The 18,921-nt window shown below is 39.4% G+C and overlaps 1 protein-coding gene across 1 annotated transcript in view; it reads left to right on the top strand.

Moving 5' to 3' along the window:
* The window catches only part of PIK3C2G (phosphatidylinositol-4-phosphate 3-kinase catalytic subunit type 2 gamma), a 189,104-nt gene that overhangs the window by 120,595 nt on the left and 49,588 nt on the right, over positions 1 to 18,921 (top strand). Inside the window, exons 24-26 of the mRNA XM_041484453.1 lie at positions 269 to 438; positions 13,300 to 13,456; positions 17,589 to 17,698. Of these exons, the coding sequence (XP_041340387.1) occupies positions 269 to 438; positions 13,300 to 13,456; positions 17,589 to 17,698 (437 nt within the window). The remainder of the gene's footprint in view (positions 1 to 268; positions 439 to 13,299; positions 13,457 to 17,588; positions 17,699 to 18,921) is intronic.

An 18,921-nucleotide genomic window follows, 5' to 3' on the forward strand; every position in this document is an offset into this window, starting at 1 on the left:
ATATCATTCCTACTCAGACTTTTGTCATGAATCTCTTTTCAAAATTGCCTGGTAAAATTTTAACAGGTTTGGTTTGTTTTTTTTTTTTTAACAGGTTCAACAGGTTACCAACAAGTATAACATTTGTAAAATTACAGTTTTTAAAGCAAAATTTATTATATTTTAATCTTTAAAAATTATTTATTTTATTGTTTTTAATATCACTTTTATTTGTTTATCACAAATATATCTGGATATTTCATGTAAGAACTTTTGGTTTACTCTCTAGGCCATAAGGAATTTCTTTTATTCCTGTGCTGGCTGGTGTGTTGTTACCTTCATCCTGGGAGTCTGTGATCGACACAGTGACAACATAATGCTGACAAAAGCTGGACACATGTTCCACATAGATTTTGGAAGATTTTTGGGTCATGCACAGATGTTTGGAAGCATAAGAAGGTTGGTATCTATAGTAGCACACAGTAAACTTTAAAGCAGTGGTCTGAAATTTCACAGCCTTATCAACTCCCATTAAAAAAACCCACAAATGAGATTACACTTTATTTTTGGTTCCTTCCTGTATTTTCCAAAATGGCATGTTTTTCTTGCTTCTTGAAACTTCTAAAAAGTGTGGGAATGACTGGAAAAGGATTAAAAGATTTTGGAGATCCCTTTTCAGTGTAAAAGAAAACTGTAATTCCTTGTTTGGTCAGGAATTTGAATGATAGTAGTTTTTGAAGAAATGATAATAGAATTTGAAGGTAGATCAGAAGTGACCAGAACAGAAGAAATCTGATGTCCATTGCTTTTTTTCCCAACAGAGGAGGGTTCCTAAAATGGATTAAAATCCATATATCTGTCTAATTGACAACTTTCTTCCCATATTCAGAGAAGGAACCAAATATTCCAAATAGACCTGGAGAATAATTAAATTATGCCTCTGTGGGTAAATTTGCCAACTTTTTCATTATCTTTTGAAGTTCCACATCAAACCACACTGAGCTCAGAGGTTGCTTTGCAAATATCTGATTGCTTTGGTAGGTGTGATGTACCTATATCACGCTAAGGGTAAATCAAACAGTGTGATCATGTATCCAAGTTCATGATGTAAACATTTTCAAGAAGGAATGAATTAAAATGGAATAAGGATAAGATAATGCCAGTATGCCCAAAACACAAATGAGCTTTTACAGGAGAGTAAAGAATGCATGAATGATCCCTTTTGGTGACAAGATGAGTAGTTGTGTATGTCTTTCATCCATGTTTTCTGATAACTTCCAGAACAAGTATCAGAATTAAGTTTGAGATAATTTTTTAGGGTTTTTTTTCTTTTTTTTTTTTTTTTTGGTTAAGCTGGCCTTTGCCTGCTCCAGACTATCTCAGTGTGTTAGACAGACATAACAGCATGGGAGTATTGATATGAGGGAAGCTGATGAGGATAATAAGTACTTCCAAGTCAGGCAGTCAAAAGATTTAGTTGCAGTGCTTGGAATCATCATCCATCATTCAAGATATGAACCCTTAATCCTCCTCATTTGCTGTGGAAAGAATAAAGCAGAGCAGAGTAATAAAAACATACCCATGCACACTCCTTGTCATGTGCTGCATCCTTCTCCACAACACAACTCCTGTTGGAACCTAGAAGGGATTTCCTTGAGTAGTAATTTTACATAAACAAAAAATTACCTAGTTGAGTGGAAAGCAGGATGAAGCAAATATAAGAGGGGACACAACAACCAAATTTAAATGATGTAACAGCAATAATAAAAAATATATATTAATGTTACTGTTTTACAGCTCAGTTATGCCACACCTTCTTATTAAATCTATGAAAACTTAAAAAATAATCATTTCCACAAACATCAGCCTCTTTTCCTATTTCTCAATGCAGTGTGTTGCTTTTAAGCTACAGAATAAAATCACACATTTAGGACATCCATTCACGGACTGCCCTCATGATTCCTTAGGAAGATTGGGTGTCCCACCTAGGAGCAGGTTGCAAACACCATGGAATAATCAGTTTTCCTCAAGCCCACAAGAAACTGAGCAGATAAAGTATTAATGTTTGAGTGATACAGTCTTAATGACTATTGCTCTGATTAGCTGTATTCACATGTTCATAAAATGTAACATATTATTTGTAACACAGGGACACCACATTTTTACAGGTCACAAAATTCAGGTTCTCTCAAAATTGAAGCTCTCAGTGCTACTTGTATCTACTCATTCCCACAGGCAAGTCCTGAAACAGCTTTGGCCTCTGGTTTCTTTAACAGCTCTTATATTGCACCTTTTGTTTGAGTTCTTGTTAGATTTTTATTTGAGTTTTTTGCACTCCCAGAATATCATACTCTAAAATAATATTGGAAAAACAGCAGCACAATGCTCCCAAACTGAAGAATTATTAGTGCTGACCCTTGGGGGGTGTTGTACAGTAAATATTTTACATTTCTGGGGGTCCATAGGAGCTTTAAAAATGCAAAACATCTGATGCAAATCCCTCTACTTGGAATTTACCCACATCATACAAACCTTTTTTGTGTGTGAGTGTAAAATGAAATCTATGCAGATCAATGAAGTGTTCTACCCAAAATGTATGAAACAATGATTCCTTACAGAGCTTTGCAAGCTGAACGCCACAGCTGTCCATTTCCTGCTCTCAGGGAGTGCTTTTTGCCACTACAAAAATCTAATTCCTCATGAAACTTCCTGAGGATAGGTCCTGTGCAGCATCCAGTCCTTCTTCTGGGGGAAGTGAAGTGCAGGGAGTGCTTTGGCAGCCCAGGGGATCACACACGTGGGCTGCAGCTCTTCTGTCACACCCAATATGAGTCTCCAGAGAACCTGTTGGAGCTGACACCATCCATCCAGTCACGCTCACTTCTGCATTCCTGACTGTAAAAAGGGGATTAGTGAACTTTTCTACTTCCTGCCCTCATCTTTAAATGGTTTCCAAGATATCTACTCACTTTTGGTTTCAAGTCAAAAATCATTTCTTCCTGATATGAGAGAGAAGAGGAATCAGGAACTTTCTTTCTATATCTGCCTTCACAGTGCAGTAAATTCTTTAAATAGTACCAATAACCCATCCTTCCTTGGGTCTATGGTGCTTTGAGAAGGCTGCCCTAGAGCAGGGGCTGGGATCTAATACTTCAGAGGAGTTGGAGGCATACTTATGATCTATCTAACCAATAGCATAATAACAGAGAGCTTGGCAGAAGAGTTATTCCCAAAGTCCCATAGGGAACTTTCCTACTGAACCATGAGATTTCATTATCTTCTCTTCCTATTTTTTTTTAAATCACATTGAATGGCACCTTCTGCTAGCAGTAATAAAATGCTCCTTTCATTCTCTAACCCAGCCTCCACTTTCGACCCTACATTCCCCCAGAACAGGCAAGTCTGCAGGTACACTTCAAACTGCACAAAAAAAATACTCCTTGTTTAATTTCTTCATATAACTGCCTTATTCCTCATCTATTGAGTGTCCTGTGATAATCATCTCGGACCCACTCACACATAAATAAGTGTAATGTTATCCAGATTATCAGCCAGGACTAGGTCACTCCTGATCAAGTGGTTTGGAAGGAGGTGCCTGGCTCATGGTTTTACCTGCCATGCTTTGCTCACCTTTGTTTCCTCCCTTTCAGTTCTGACCAGCTCCTTTTGAACGTCCCTTCCTCGGTGAATTAAGCAGCAAGAAATTTATTTAAATCCTGTGCTAACCAAGCTAATCCAAAATTCAGCAGTCACTCACATCCTCCCCTCCGCCAGTCACTTCCAGCTCTGTCATCTGTCATTTTCCACCCAGTGATGTGCAGTGTGAGACTTGGTGGCACGACACAAAGTGCTGCAGCTCATGGCACACTGCAAATCCACCTTTTGGTAACATCAGGGTCCATTCTTTTCCTTTAAAATCCAGTCATCCTGATTACCTCCAGCACTCACTGGCCTTTTCATTTCCCTGATCTGAATCACAGAGACCCTCTTGTCTCTTTGCCAAACTAATCCTGGCTCTTGGCATGGCTTTCCCAGAATTTAAATCTGCTAAGCTGGTTTTCTTCTACGAAGTTAATTACTACAGGCAGCCTGACTATTCCTTTGGGAAATTCCAGTTATTAGGGAAGTTCCAAAAATATGGGAAAATTATGTTTCCCACACTTTCTTCCTAGGTTGGTGTTTTATTATACTGAGAAGGATTTCAGAACATCTGAGTATATAGAAATGTAGTGCCTCTTTTTATTTTAAAAGTAACATGTTTCATTCTTAGTGTTAACAACCTAAAATGTGTGTTAATGTCTCACTAGAAGTGCTGATTAAAAAAAATCTTTTCAGGTATTTCTTTCTAAAACAAAAGTGTTGGCATGTGGATATGGAAAATAAGTTCTATCTGCATTTTTTGATTGCATTGTATCAGGGTTTGTTCTCTTTTTTTCCTTAAAAAAAGGAAAAATGGGGAAGAAAGAAGAATTTGAGAGCAACACATTTTAATTTTTGCTTTTTGCCCTTTTAAAACTTTATTTAGAGTACCCACATAAGGTCAAAAACTTGAAAGTAAAAACTTGAACGCATAATCACTTTTTGTTTTCTCAATTTATGCATGAAAACTTGTACCAACCTGTATTAGGTGTTGCAAGATTTTAGTGGGTATTTTCAGTGTTAAGAATTCATTCTCTTCAGTTTATTTTTCTGACATGATAGGTCTGAATTTATTAGTATCTGTGAAATGGTAACTCTTAATGCTTTGCCACTCTTCACTTTCAGCACTTGCTATATGCCACCCTCCAAAAATCTCTGCCTGCATCCCTGGAAAGATTTAATTTCATGACTTAAAGCACCTTAGTAGCCCAAACGATCTTAACAAGATTATACAGATGTTTAAAGCCTGCCATGCACATAAAGAGTGAAAGAGGAAAAATGCACAAAAACCTGCAGGTGAAACAGCATCATCTCCAAGGTGACAAGGCATAAAGGGGCTTGCATTCATCAGGGAAGAAGTTCATCACTTTTGAAAGTCAAGTGTCTCTGTTTGTCCCAAACTGAGCACCAAGAGCACAGGCTGAGTCTGAGCACACATGAACAGCCCCAGCTGCAGTCAGGAGGCTCACATGCACTTCTCCTGCCCTCAGGGTTAGGGGTTTATTCTTGCTTTATTCTCTGAGTATTCAGACTGGATCCTAGTTTTCCTTTTTTATTTTCTTTTTGTTTATTTTTTTTTTAATTTTTGTTTGTTTGCTTGTTTTGTTTGTTTTTGGGGTTTTTTTCAGTAATAGCCTCTTGTGGAGGGAATGCAACTGAAATGCTTTGAAATCAGAGTAAATTATGCTCACTGCCCACTTCATAGCTTCAATTTTTTTCACCCTTTTCCAAATGCTCAGACAATTAAGGGAGGCACTGTTTTTCCATGCAGTGTCTGTGTGGATTTGGCCATACCCAGCCTTGTCCTTCCTATTGAATTGAGTTTCCTGCAAACCAGTTCTTGTCTGCTGCAGCTCTCAGAATCCTTCTTGGCTTCTCCTTCTCTCCAAGAGTGGCACAAACTGCTTCCCTGCCTTCACTTTCTTGAAGGAGTTATCAGATAATTTTTCTTAATAATCATGTGGGCTGGAGAAGCTGCTTGATGCTTCCAGAGCCACCAGCAGAATTCCCTCTGCTTTGGGAGATTGGCTGCACATGAGGTGTTTAAGTCACTTCCCATCAAATTCCTCTCCTCTTCCCTCCTTCTCATTCTATTAGCCACCCTGAGATTTTTTTATTTTTTTTTTAGGATATGGCTCCAGAGATGGGAAGTTTAACAATAAAGCAGAAAAAAAAAAGGGAGAAGCAACATGCTGGTCACTGTCCATTTGGGTTATGGTTTTATTTGTTATCCTTTTCAAAGTGTTACTCTTCATAGAGATGTGTATTTTCTCCTCCCTGCTCCCATCAGAAACATTGTGTTGTGTCACCCCTTTCTCTGAAAGCTTTCTATATACACTTTTTTATGGTAGGAGGAGCTGTTCTCACATGCACTCAAACATACATTTATATTCAGGGGAAGCTCTTCTCATACACAGTCAAGTATACATCAAGCACTTTTAAATTAATCTCTGTTTCTTGGTGTTCTTTTTATTTCTTTATTTTTCTTTTGCTTGTTCTGCACACTACGCCTTTGTCCTTCACCCTTAACTGGAAAGCAAGCTGATGTATTTAATTCATGTAGGATTTCATCCCCTGCCCTGAGGAATTTCTTTGCAATTCAATTTCTTCATCACTGGTTTATTTCTCTATTTTGCCTGGTGATACACAAATGCCCTGCAACCATCTATTACTGTGTTTTCTAAATATCCACCTCATACTGAAAAGGTCTGTTAGCTGAATATTCCATGGGTAGGGCTTATGTTCTGTTCTGTTCCCACTTGTTCTGTTTCTTGCAAGGCACCTTTTAGGTCTCAGTTTTAAAATCCTTTTCACTGCTGAGGGCCAGTCAGGGTACAAAAAACAATTGTCCAACAATCTCTGTTAACAAGAGGAATTGCTGCAATCTCCTTGGGAATTAACTCTTAAGTGGTTCATCAATAGGGTTAGTAATAAACTCCAGCAAACACAGAAAATGTGATAGTCCTAGAAAATGGTGTATAAGGCATTGGGAATGCTGCAGTGAGCACTGTCAAATGTGGGTATTGGAGGTGAAGAGTGGAGAGGATTGAGCTCCACCTGGATGTTGTTTTGCAGTCTGATTGCTGGTGACAGTGCAGGCTGCTCCAGCTCTGTGTGTCGGAATGGAGGAGCCCAGCTCATCCCAAAGGACACAGGGGTGCTTCCTAAACAGTCAGAGTTGGCAACAGGACAATGTCTGAAACTGTTCAAGACAAATATATTCCTAAAGCAGAGCAGATCTTCTTTCAGGGAAGTTCTTCTCAGCAATCTTCCAAAGTTCACCATCAGCTAACTGCAGGGAATGGTTGAAATTCTGTGACCTTAGTGAATAAATTCTGTGCTAGGGCTGTGGCAGAGCTGGGAATTGCAGTGAAATCCACCCAGAGCTGCCTCCAACGAGTTTCTGTGTTCCCACTATGAGCCTTGCCAACTTCCCTGCTCCATGGGAGGGTTCCAGATGGGTCCCTGTGGCAGCACACTGCAAAAACTGGGTCTGTCCCAGGAGCTGTGACCTGCCCTGTGACCTGTACTCAGAGGCACAAAGTTTGTGGTGCTTGGGAGTGGGGCATATGACAGGGTTCTTTCTGAATATTAGATCATATTTTCTGATCTTTCTACAGGCAGGCTTGTTTACTAATATGCCAGCTTTAGTAATTATTGTCTGACTTGTGACTCTTTATAGTTTAAATATTTCTTCTTTCTTAATTTGCAAATGTGTGCTGACTTGTGCAACTATTTGTCAGTTATTTGTAAACATTTGAGTAGTGATTTTGATCAACAGATAACCACCTATGTCTTACAAATTGTACATTCCAGTGTTAAATGTGAGGATTGGTGCCACAAATCTGTTCTAGAGGTGAAAGCCATAAAGGAGATTTCCATGGTGTCCCTGGGCTGACTGCTGCTGGCTTTAGCTGCCATGTGGGGCAGGAGGAACTGGTAAGGTGCTAGGGCAGCCTGAACTGGAGCCACTCCTGGGGCATAAAGAAGGGTTTTTTACAGGCAGAGGGTTAGTGGTGCTTGTGGTGGGGCTGGGGCCTCATCCCTGAGTGGCTCCAGCTGTGCAGCACAGGTGAGCAGCATTGCAGGGAACGAGCCATGGAGTGCCCAGGGGCACTGACCAAGCCCAGAGGGCACAGAGGGCACACAGGTGCAGGGCATTAACTTGGGGGTATAAAAGGCTGGGCTGGAGGACAAGGAGGGTACATGCTGCAGCCTTCTGAAGGGGAATGGTGTTATTCTGTATGTGTTGAAGCCTTCTGATAGTCTCTGGTGATGCTCTGTGTGTCGTGGCTGTCTCAGCTGTGACATGTGCTGTCAGCACAGCAATCCTACAGGACCAGGTGGGATCAGCTCTCTGGGATTTGGACTCACCAGCTTCCACGGGCCCACAGGGAAAGGGATTTTAGTTAAGTCACATTCCCTTGCACTCTGTACAGGCAGAGGGGCACAAAGGAGTGGCTGCTCTGACTCAATTTACAGGGGTAAACTCAATGTTAGCAGAAAAATCAACCAGAGGCCTTAGCTTAGGTGAGGATTACAGCTTGTTTTCCCCTGTATCCATTAAACATGATTAAATCTCAATGCCACCAATTCAGTTACTGACAGGAACACATGAATCTTTCTGAATAGGACAGTCCAGTGTGTGGAATGCTGCTTTCATGGCTGATCAAAATAGTGGGTATGTTCTACACAGTGATTTGACTGAAGAGCTAACACTGAGGCTGTGATAGTAAAAAATAATATTAGGAACTTTGATACACGTAAAGAATTACCCTAATGAATAAATAAGGCCAAAATAGTGTAAGAACTGTGTACTTAAGGGATTCAGAAAATTCTTTCTAGTTTAATATTTCTGCCTGTAAAGGTAAGCATTATATAAACATATATAATATTAAAAATATATATTATATAAAAATATATATTATATTAATATTAAAAATATATATAAATATATCTATTATATGAATGTAAGAAATACTGTAGGTAAAACTGCAATCAGAAATGAGGCTTCAGATTTGTAGTTTGAAATCTTTTCTTGCAGTAGATATCTCAAACAGCAGCAGAAATTGCACAATATAGAGTTAAAACCATGTAAACTATACCAGGTTATAGGTATATAGCCTAATTTAGTTTAAGAATGTAGGTAAATAAGTATTAGATGCAAGTTTTAGTTGCCCAGTACATGTGGGTTACTTAAGCCAGGGATGCTCAGGGCATTCAGAAGTCTTTCTGTCTTATGGAATGAGGTCAGTACTAAATTCAGAGCAGTTTACCCAAGGCTGTGTCCAGCTAAATCTTAAAACCTTCCAGGTTAATCTTCCAAGGCAGCCTGTTTCAATATTTACTTTTTCTCATAGTGAGGCTTTTTTTTATTTATTTTTTTTTTTTTAATGGCAAGTCAGAACTCCAGCTGGTTGAGTTCTCTCTATTATTCTTGCCTGGACCCATCTGTTTTAAAGCCTAAAGAAAATCCCCTCTGGCCTCTTGAAAACTTGTTATCTCCTGCCTAAAGAAGCCCATGTTCCTCAGGCTCTCCTCACAGGCAAGTGCCACCATGATTTTGGTGACTTACTGCAGTTTAGTGACATCTTTCAAGTTTTGGCAGGGTATGAGCTAATAAATGCGAAGTGGGACATCTTTATATGTGGCATCTTTCAGTATTTTCATTAGTACCGTTTGATGGGATAGAGAATGTGTTTGTTCATTTTTTTTAGTAGGGGCCCTTTGTACAAGGTTTTGGTTGTGGTGAAAGTTTGGATTAGCAGTTTCTTAGAAAGGGGTCTGGGAGTTTTACCACATCCAGGTATGAGTTGATAAGATATTGGATAGAAAAGCTTGAAATTTGAAGTAATCCGTTTGCTTCACTTTGCACTTCCAGGGAAAGCTTCCCCTGGAATATTTTCAACATTTTACTTTTAGAAAAATAGAGAGAAGGAGCCCAGGGAAATTACAAGGAGTCCAGAAAAAAAGGAATTAAAATCATTGGACATCTGAAATACAAGACTTGTGAGAAAAGGTGGAAGCAGTTGTCTACAGAAGATTGAGGAAAGATGTAGTAATAGACTGCAAATACTTTAGAGGCTGCTGTAAGGAAGATGGGATCTTCATATTCCCTTAGGAAAGAGCAAGAATTAATAAGATGAAAGCACAGCAAGAGTTAGATTAGCAATTAGGGGAAAAAATGCTGTGAGGGGACATCCCAAACCAGAAATTTGACAGGGAGGTTGGAGAAGAAGTCTAAGATAAAAATCTTTGAGAATAGGCTAAATAAGAATGCCAGAAGCATGTTTATGATCTTGTCCTGATAAGAAGAAGAAAAATGGAGCATCTCTTGTGGCCCAGGCATATTTCTTAGTTTGCTGGGAATGAATTGTGTTGTGTGGTTGTTCCCTGTTTCATTATTTAATATATAAAAGGAGTGCCATTGATTATGGCTTTTTACTGTGTCTACAAATGTCTATGATTACTGTGATTAAATATTTTCACTTGGCTTTAGAGAAATAAGCACTCCTGTTCATTTATTTTGTGCTCTTCAATAAGCTTTTGGCTTTTGCTGCAAAGGATGTCAGCAGTCAAGCACTCCCTAAAAGCTTTTCCTTTTTTATTGGATACATCTAAATTCCACATAGTCATGCTGAATATTATCAGTTACTCTTGACTCAGACAAAATTATTTTAAAGCAGTCAGGGAATATATAGGGGGTTTTGCTGCTAAGCAGCTGATTTTTAAATTGCAGAATTCTGTGTGGTTTCTCACACACTGTCCATGTGAAAACTTGGACTACAGCAGATTTATCTCATTACATTAATGAGTGTGACGTGGACTTTTCCATAAGTGCACTATTGGGAAGCTTAGATTGGATCAGAGCAAAGGTCATTTGTTGTTGGTTATCTCATGTGGTTTTTTTCCTGCTTAATATAAAAAGAAGTCAGTGTATCATTCTTAAATGTTCTGTACCGTGAGATTCAGAGTAGGAAGAACTAAAACCATTGTTGACCTTACAAGCTTTGTTAATCAGTTTACATCTAGTGTTTCCTATCAAGTCCTGATGCTCTTACTGGTTTTCTTGGAATGCAGCATAATTCTAGCCCACAGTGAAGTCCCAGCAGATGTTCCCATCACCCCAGACCGAGTTTATTTTTGCGTGATGATCTCTTCATTTCCTTGAGGTTTCCTTTCTTTTTTTTCCCCTCTCATGATTTATCATCCAAACATTCATAATCTCCAGAGGAACTGCAAAACATGTTCCCATGAAAATTTTAAATCTCTAAAAGCAAGAAAAAAAAAATTTTTAATTTTTTTTTTTCATTTACATTGCAAAGTGTTCCCTTTGTGAACAGCCAGCTTATTTTCTGGAGCTTCAGCATCCAGATTTTGCAGGGTTTACCTTGTGGGAGAGGCTCTGATAGTAAAAGACCTTAAACAGAACTGGAGATTTCTGACTCCTACATCATTTATTGCATGTTGATAAGGGAGGACTGGCCTAATGCCCTAGAACTAAATATGTTCTCAAACAAATAGTGAGCAATGTAAAGATTTTTAAAAAATACTGAGACATTTAAGAACCTGGTAAAACTGATTTCAGTCATCCCACAAGTAAAATTAATCTAATAAATAATACAAATATTAAAATATCAGTCGTGTGTTCACACAGATCCTTTAGCAACAACAGTAAGGGAAATGATTAATGTTGCAGTCATTACATTATGGGGACATTGGCCCACAGCCCAACCCAGCAATGTTAAACACTGTATTTCTTCCAGTAAAGTAATTTCTGATTGCAGTATCTTTTTCAGCTCAAGTAGCTCAGTGTGGGAGACTTGGACTGGCTCAGAAAGGAGTGTGTTTTCCTGGTGTAATTGTGTCTCAATGTAGTTGGACATAGAAATCAAATATGAATTTTGAACAAAATGCAGCATATCTATAGTGGTAGTTTTTTGACTTGGAATATTTTAGCCCAAGAACAAATTTGGGGTTTAGACCTTCTCAAGATGCTAAAATGCTTTCAAATCAGGATTTAGATTGGCCTTCTGTCTGCAGAAGATCAAGATGTTAGCATTGATAATATTCTCTATCTCTCTCTCTTTCCTATGGGCTTCAACAAATTGGATTTCATAATTCTAATTGTATCAATTAATTTAACACTTAATATCTATTTTAAATACCACTGATAAAGAATAACATAAAAGACAAATGAATGAATGAGTGAAAGAAGGTTCTGGGCAAACCTGAACTCTCAGAAATCAGTAACAGACACAGTTTGTAGTTCTTTGAGATCTAGAGCACAAAACTACACCAAAAAAACTGTGTAACAGTCACACTTTAACATAACCCTCCAAATGTGAACTCACATCTTACATCATACAGAAAAATGTGGAGGATAAGAATTTTTATTGTGGACCTTCATCATGCCTAGAGGTACTTTGCTGAATTGAATAATTTTATTTTTTTTTTAAACCCCCCTAGTGGTCTGCACTGCTTGGAGGTGAAAGAAAACCATGGGAGATGTGGATTCAGTGCTGGCTGCCATGGAAGCCTTTCCAAACAAAAACGTGGGAAGGCCACCTGAGCATTTGTTGTCACTTAAACTTCCAGCTGTAGCCTATAATCTCATGACAACTTGTTTTTCTTTCTGCAGTAGAGGAAGGCAGGCACTTTTATGGGAAGATGAGGAAAACTCCCAGGAAGGCTCATCTGTCTCATTTATGAATGCATCAGGAAACAATGGGTTGACTCAGCCCATGTTTGAGGTTTTAGCAAGAAATAGACATCCTGAAATTTATTTCTGCTTTTGAACTTACTAAGAACACTGAGTTTATTTAAATTTATTTTGAATTAAGGGTTAAAACACTGTATTTTGGTTTGGAATGGAGCCCTCTGACGTGTTTACTTGGTTCTGTGTACACAGTTGGGATGAGTAAATGACTGCAGTAGCTTTTTCTGTGTGAGGATTCAGTTTATCAGGCCTTCCTGGAACTATTGAATGATAGGATTGTTAGGAGAAACCTGGCTAATCTGTTTTCTTCTGCAATAGCATGCCATAGCCACAAACTGTGCTGGTGATAAGAAAAAAAGGCAAGCCATGTTGTCAGATTCTGCACCTTATTTACCCAAGGGTGAACACAGAGTAACTGTAAGGAAAACAAGACAATGTATTTATATTCCCTTTGAACTTGAGTCAGAAATGTCTCTTCAGAATGGTGCATATTTAATGATAGCATCATACCTTGGGGTTTTCTTCTTCTTGTTGGATTGTGGAGGTGTAGGGTTTTTTCTTAAATTCCTTTCTTGCCTAGTAGGGAGTTGATATTTATAACCCACCCTCTTTGAGGACAGCTTTTAAATATTTCAATACCAAGAGAGAACTTGTTTCCAGATTCACTTTCAGGATGGAGTCAAGAAATTAAAGCAATGAGGGTTTAAAAAGAAAAGCAAAGAAGAGCCAGAGGAAGAAAACATTTGTTCAGTTGGATTTCTCACTTGGAAACTCTTGCTGTCAAAACTGTCTCTGTCCCACTTAGAGCAATAGAGATTTCCATCCTGAGGAAGGGAGAGATGGAATAATGAGGAAGGTAATACTGAAAAACACAAATGTAAATAATGAGTTACAAATATTCACTGTCTGGCATGATTAGCTATTTTGGGTGAAATTTCTCAGGTAATTGTTCTTTTTTCCAGGGACCGAGCTCCCTTCATCTTCACATCAGAGATGGAGTATTTCATAACAGAGGGGGGAAAAAGCCCACAGCGTTTCCAGGAGTTTGTGGAGCTTTGCTGTCGAGCTTATAACATAGTCAGGAAACACAGCCAGCTACTCCTGAACCTGCTAGAGATGGTAAGGAGCTCGAGGTTGAAACCAAAAATCAATTTCCTCTGGGGTTCTCTTCCCTTTCACCACCTCTCTGCTGCCTCCAGTAGATTTGATTTGAAGATGATTTGAAGAGGTATCAGGTGCACAGGTGCTGCACTTCCTGAGCAAAAAAGCTGTTCACTTTCATTAATAATTTCTGAGAAAAGTAAAGCTAAGCTGCTTGGTGGTTTTTTTTTCCATTTTATAATGCATTGTTTTTTACAAAATAGCCAAAAACTGTAGAAGAAACTGGGTAAAAGTTTTGCATTCAGGAATTTCACTGAGCCCTTTTCCTGGGTCTTCAATTACCATCCCTGTTCATGTTTACAAGACAAAGTAAGCTAAATATTTCACAGGGTGGGTGATGTGACAGTACTTAGCAGCACTGCACTGCTGCCTTTACAGTGGTAGGGTTGTACATTTCCACATCCCTTCCTAGGATGGCAAACACAGGAAAGAAAGAGCAGTGCCCATATTGACACAGGTTTTAAAATTCTTTTGTATAGATTTGTTAAGGAATTTTTATCTGTAAGTATTCCTACTGATTCATGTGCTGTGGCAAGTTCCATGTCTGATTTATGCCTCTCTTTACTTGTGTGGGAAAAGTTAATGATTTTCCTCTTCATAGGTACAACAAGAATATGACATCAACTAATATTTGCTAAGATGCTTGGCTAAGATAGCAATCCAAAATTTATGTGCAGGGCCCCATGACCTAAGGGAGTGGTCTGTGCATGAAAAAGCCTACATGGCCTTATAAACAGAGCTGCTGAGATTGGGGTACAGCCAAAAACTTGCTCTGTAAACACCACTTTATCATCTCCAACTTGTGCAATGGGGGAGGGCGACAGAAAATGAAGGAATCTCTCCCATCTTGTCCATGGATTTTCATGCAGGGATTCAGTGAGAGATCCCCTACCATGGAGCAGGAAGGATTGCTCCAAATCTCTTGAACTTGCTGCTTAGTAGCCACAAAAGTGCAACAAAACTGCATTCCCATCATAAAGCACAACTTTCCTCTGGAAGCAGTGCAGGGGGAGGTTGTAGGAGACCCTGTCCAAGTTAAAGAGCCTCTGGAAAGCTCAGGATCAGCCTGTTCTCATCCACAGCACCAATCCCTGCATTTCTGAACAGGTTGCCTGAAGCTTTGTGGTGCAAACAAAGCCCCATCTCCTGCCCATCTCCTTGTCCCTCTTTCTGCAAGTGGCAGAGATGATGATGCCAGATTACGCTGGGATAAGAGAGCCTGTTAGGAAAATGCTCTAAGCAGCAGCTCTGAAATAACTCTCTCTGCCTGGCCAAAGCTCAGGTTTGTCTGTATTCAGGACGTGCTGCATCATTTGTTTTTGCTGATCTTGTAGCAGAGGTAAAAGAGCTGAGCAAAAAGTCAGCATCTAGATGTGTCTTAAAATTTGTCAGTGGGCTGCAGCTCAGTTGTGTTGCACTTCATAATTGAAAAATAGCTGGCAGCACACTCACACCCCATCCACGAGCTCTTCATAGCAAAAGGAGTCAAACAAACAAGACCAGTTTGAGAGCACCTCGATTTTGCCAGTAATATTTGGAAAGGTGGGCCTGTTTCTGCACTTGAAGTGGGGTGTTGGTCAGAAACTGTAAAAATCAAAATGTTTCAGTTCCATGGGTCATTTCTGGAAAAAAAGAAATAGACTGTGAAGTTCCACTTAGAATTCATTTCCATACAGAATTTCAGATGTCATCATGAAGGAGTATGATAAACTAATCACTGCTTCTTTGTATCAGTGAAAGTCTAAGATTTCTCTCCCTGTTTGGAAACCTGCATCATTAATCTTTAATTCTATTCCCACATTCTGTTTTCCCAGATGCTATTTGTAAAACATAGTTTAAAAAATTAAAAGAAGACTAAAAAACAGTACATCACACTGAATGTACAGAATAGTAAACTGTACCCTGGGTGATCAGTGACAATTAGTGGTTTAGAGCAAATATAATTATGAACAAATTAAGGAATTTTTGGCCCAGTTTGGGAATAAATGTTATTTCTTGGTGGTGAGCAGCATGTTTCTAAAGCTGTACTGACGTTTGCTACTGGGACTAAGAAATAATCCATGAAGTTTCCATCACTTTCAAAAGCAGAAACATCTGTGGGAGACCCAAGAGTCTGCTGACAGAGTTCAGCTGTGTAAGTGCCTGTAGTTCATCAGCTTTGCTCTCATTAAAGATTTGATGTGAACTCTTACAAAGAGGGCAATGGCAGGACACAAACACCTTCTGACTACTTTAAAGAAATGCAAACTCCATTACTGTAATAAAGATTTTTTCATATAGAAAGTTATTAAAAGGGACTTTATCACTCCCTTTTCTGATGAAGGGCAAGGAACTTAATTTGCAACAATATGCAGCAATTTTATTTTTTTTTTAATCCAAAAGGGGCAGAAGTTGTTCTCATCTTTTATAAATGAGTTAAAGGTATATTGATAAATAGCACTATGTGTCCTTCAGTGCTGAATATTGTTATTGTCCCTGCTGTCAATCCACTTTAATTCACCTCATTGAGCTTTCTGTCTCTCTGTTCCTTGCCAGTCAAAACTCTGTGAAGACAGCAATCTAACTGTCCAGTGGTAGCTTGGAATGGGTTGTGGAAGATTTTCCTCATAATGCCAAAAAGAAAATGTACAAATATTGAGAATGTTTGAAGGAATAACCTTAAAATAAAATCAATTCTTCCTTTTTTCTTTGCTCTTACTTAAAAAAACTCAGTGGGTCTTTCTGTCTGAGCTAGACATAAATATCAGTGGAAAATACACAATAGTGGCTGCAAATTCAGATACATTTCCATCTGAGCAATCTAAAGGAGTGATGTTTTTCTGCATTACACACAAAAAAAAACATCACTCCCAACTTGCTGTGATTGCAGAGAAAAATCAGTAGGTTTTGAAGGGAGTAAATTTTATTGTTGTTGTTGACATTTGTAAATGCCTGGAGAGAGCTGCATGAGCAATTGGACACACTGAGCTGTCTAATCTCCTCAAGTTTTTACTTTACAAGGGGAATGTTGGTATTATTTGGGTTTTGAATTTAATCTGGCTGACTAACTAGAACAGCTCTGTCCCTCATCCATGGAGAATGATACCTGCTCCAGAGGGCAGCTCTCACTGCCCACTCAGGGCTCCTGCCATGAATGGGTCTGAAGAAGCTCTTCTCCTCCTGATGCCTTGGGAAGGCTGACCTAGAACAGAGACTAGACAGAGCTAAAGAATAGTAGGGATTTATTAAGAGGCCTCAAAGAGATCTACCTTGGACAGCATAACCTAAACTGGCCACAAAATGGACAGCTGGTAACAGGGTCTCTCCCTGGGATCAGCTCTGCTCCATGTGCACATTGCAGTTCAGTGTCCAATTCCAGCTCAGCCCCTGCACTCCCATCCTGCTTGTTTTTCTCTCTGCAGCCCACAGGGTTTGTGCTCCTGGGCTGAGATTTGGATCATTTGTCCTTGGTGCCCAGCTGGAGCAGGAATTGTTTTGTCTCCCTGCTCTGTGCACAGAGCTCACCATCCCATAATATGAAGCTCAGACCCACACACTAAAGCAGCACAGAATCTGAAAAATATAAAAGCTAGACCTGAGGCATCACTCTTCTGACTGTAAAGGGAGTGAATCTGTGATCCCGTTGCAGGAGGAGCCCAGAGCAGTGCTGGTGGAACCAGGAGTTACAAATGAGAGGGTGATGTTGTGCTAAATTGAATTAGGGCTAAGGTAACCACAGAAATGTGGTTACTGTTGTTCAGGTGGCTGAATTTGGTCACCTTCCCTTTATCTCCATTAGAAGGATCTGAAGGAGGCTTAGCCATGCACACCTTGAGGTTATGGTGTCAGAAGAGAAAATAAATAACTGCAATGGATCGTTGATTCTGACCCACGCCTCCTCCAGGTGCCTCAGTGTGAAGGTTTACAATGCAGTACATTCATTTTATTATTCCAGGCATTGTTCTAGCTTCAGAACCACCTTTCAGATCAGCAAAACTGCTTTACAAGACTGTTTTGGTGTAAAACCTTCCTTCTCTCACTTAGGCCTGTTTCATTTGAATTTCTTTTCAATAGAATAGTGGACTAATGATCTAATATTATTTACATTTAGATGCTGCATGCAGGATTGCCTGAGCTGAACAGCACCCAGGATCTGAAATATGTGTATGATAACCTCCGTCCTCAGGACTCAGATCTCCAGGCTACAAGCTACTTTACAAGGTAAAACCAGAATATTTCCCAGGAACCTTGTCTTCTTCAGGCATGGAGCAATTTTTCTTCTATGTTAAGAAGCTTAATCAGGGAAATTGCAGAAAAGGGCAATTTGTCTTCACATGTTTGCTTTTAAAAAGTCATTCCTTATGCATGTTGTAGCCAATTTCCTCAAATTTCTGGAAGAAACAGCTATGCATTTGTGGTGCACTTGTAACAAGTCACTTACTCAGTGCCTGGAGATTTCTCAGGCTTTCATGGTGAAACCATCCTGATTTGTATCTAGTGTTTTCTCTGTTTTTAAATGCAGCAGCTACATGCACGTGGATTTAGACTGCTTAAAGAAGTTCCACCTGTTAATAGTCTCAATGAGAGCCTTCAATTTCTGCATTTTACTCCTTTCTCTCTTCCTCCTTTGACCTTCTGTGTTGCCTCAGAGAAGTTGCTTTCCCCCTGCTAGCCATCATTTCTCCATCTGCACATCAGTGCTGGTTCTTGCTTTTAAACAATGCACAGATCAATCACAAAAAAGCCTTGTGTGTGAATATAGATGTGTTTAAAGCTTCACTTGTGTTAGGATAATGAAACCTCTCACCTTTTCATGATAATAGCTGGGGGTTAATGAGGAGGAGTTGCAGCTGGTGTGCATAGAGTCAGTCCAAGACCCTCAGTCCTGATCTTTCAGGTCAGGACTCTGCACCAAGAACTTGTCAAACAAAACTATTGTTCCATGACTTTACACACTGCATAGCACTAAGTTCCTTTTCCTGTAGCACTTGCTTTTTTCATATGCTTTCGCTCCTGCCCCTTAGCAAGATTGTTATATTTTAAAATTTAATTACAGCTTCACATTTACCATCAACTCCTACCTTATCCTTTCCTTTAAAATTTCATCTATTCCCAAATTACAGGCTTAAATTTCCACTTCAAATAGGAAACATTCAGTTTCTAATTAAACTGTAGAAGTCTTGATTCTGTCAGCTAGTTCAGGTGGTGGTGTCTGTCTCTTGTGGGTAAAATACCCAGTTTGTTTTGTTAGTGAAAAGGGGCTGGGATACACAAAACAAGCAGGAAAATCAGAGTGTTCAGAGTGGAAATGGCATCAGTGGCATGCAAAGCTCAGAGCTGGTGCCCCTCTGGAGATGGAAAGGATCAGCTTCCAGCTGGGTCAGTTATGGCTGGGGTTGGCATCACTGCAGCCTTGCTTAAGGAAGAGTCAGGATGAAGGCTGG

The sequence above is a fragment of the Pyrgilauda ruficollis genome, unplaced genomic scaffold (assembly GCF_017590135.1).
Source record: "Pyrgilauda ruficollis isolate IOZ18807 unplaced genomic scaffold, ASM1759013v1 scaffold66, whole genome shotgun sequence".
Taxonomy (NCBI): Eukaryota; Metazoa; Chordata; class Aves; order Passeriformes; family Passeridae; genus Pyrgilauda; species Pyrgilauda ruficollis.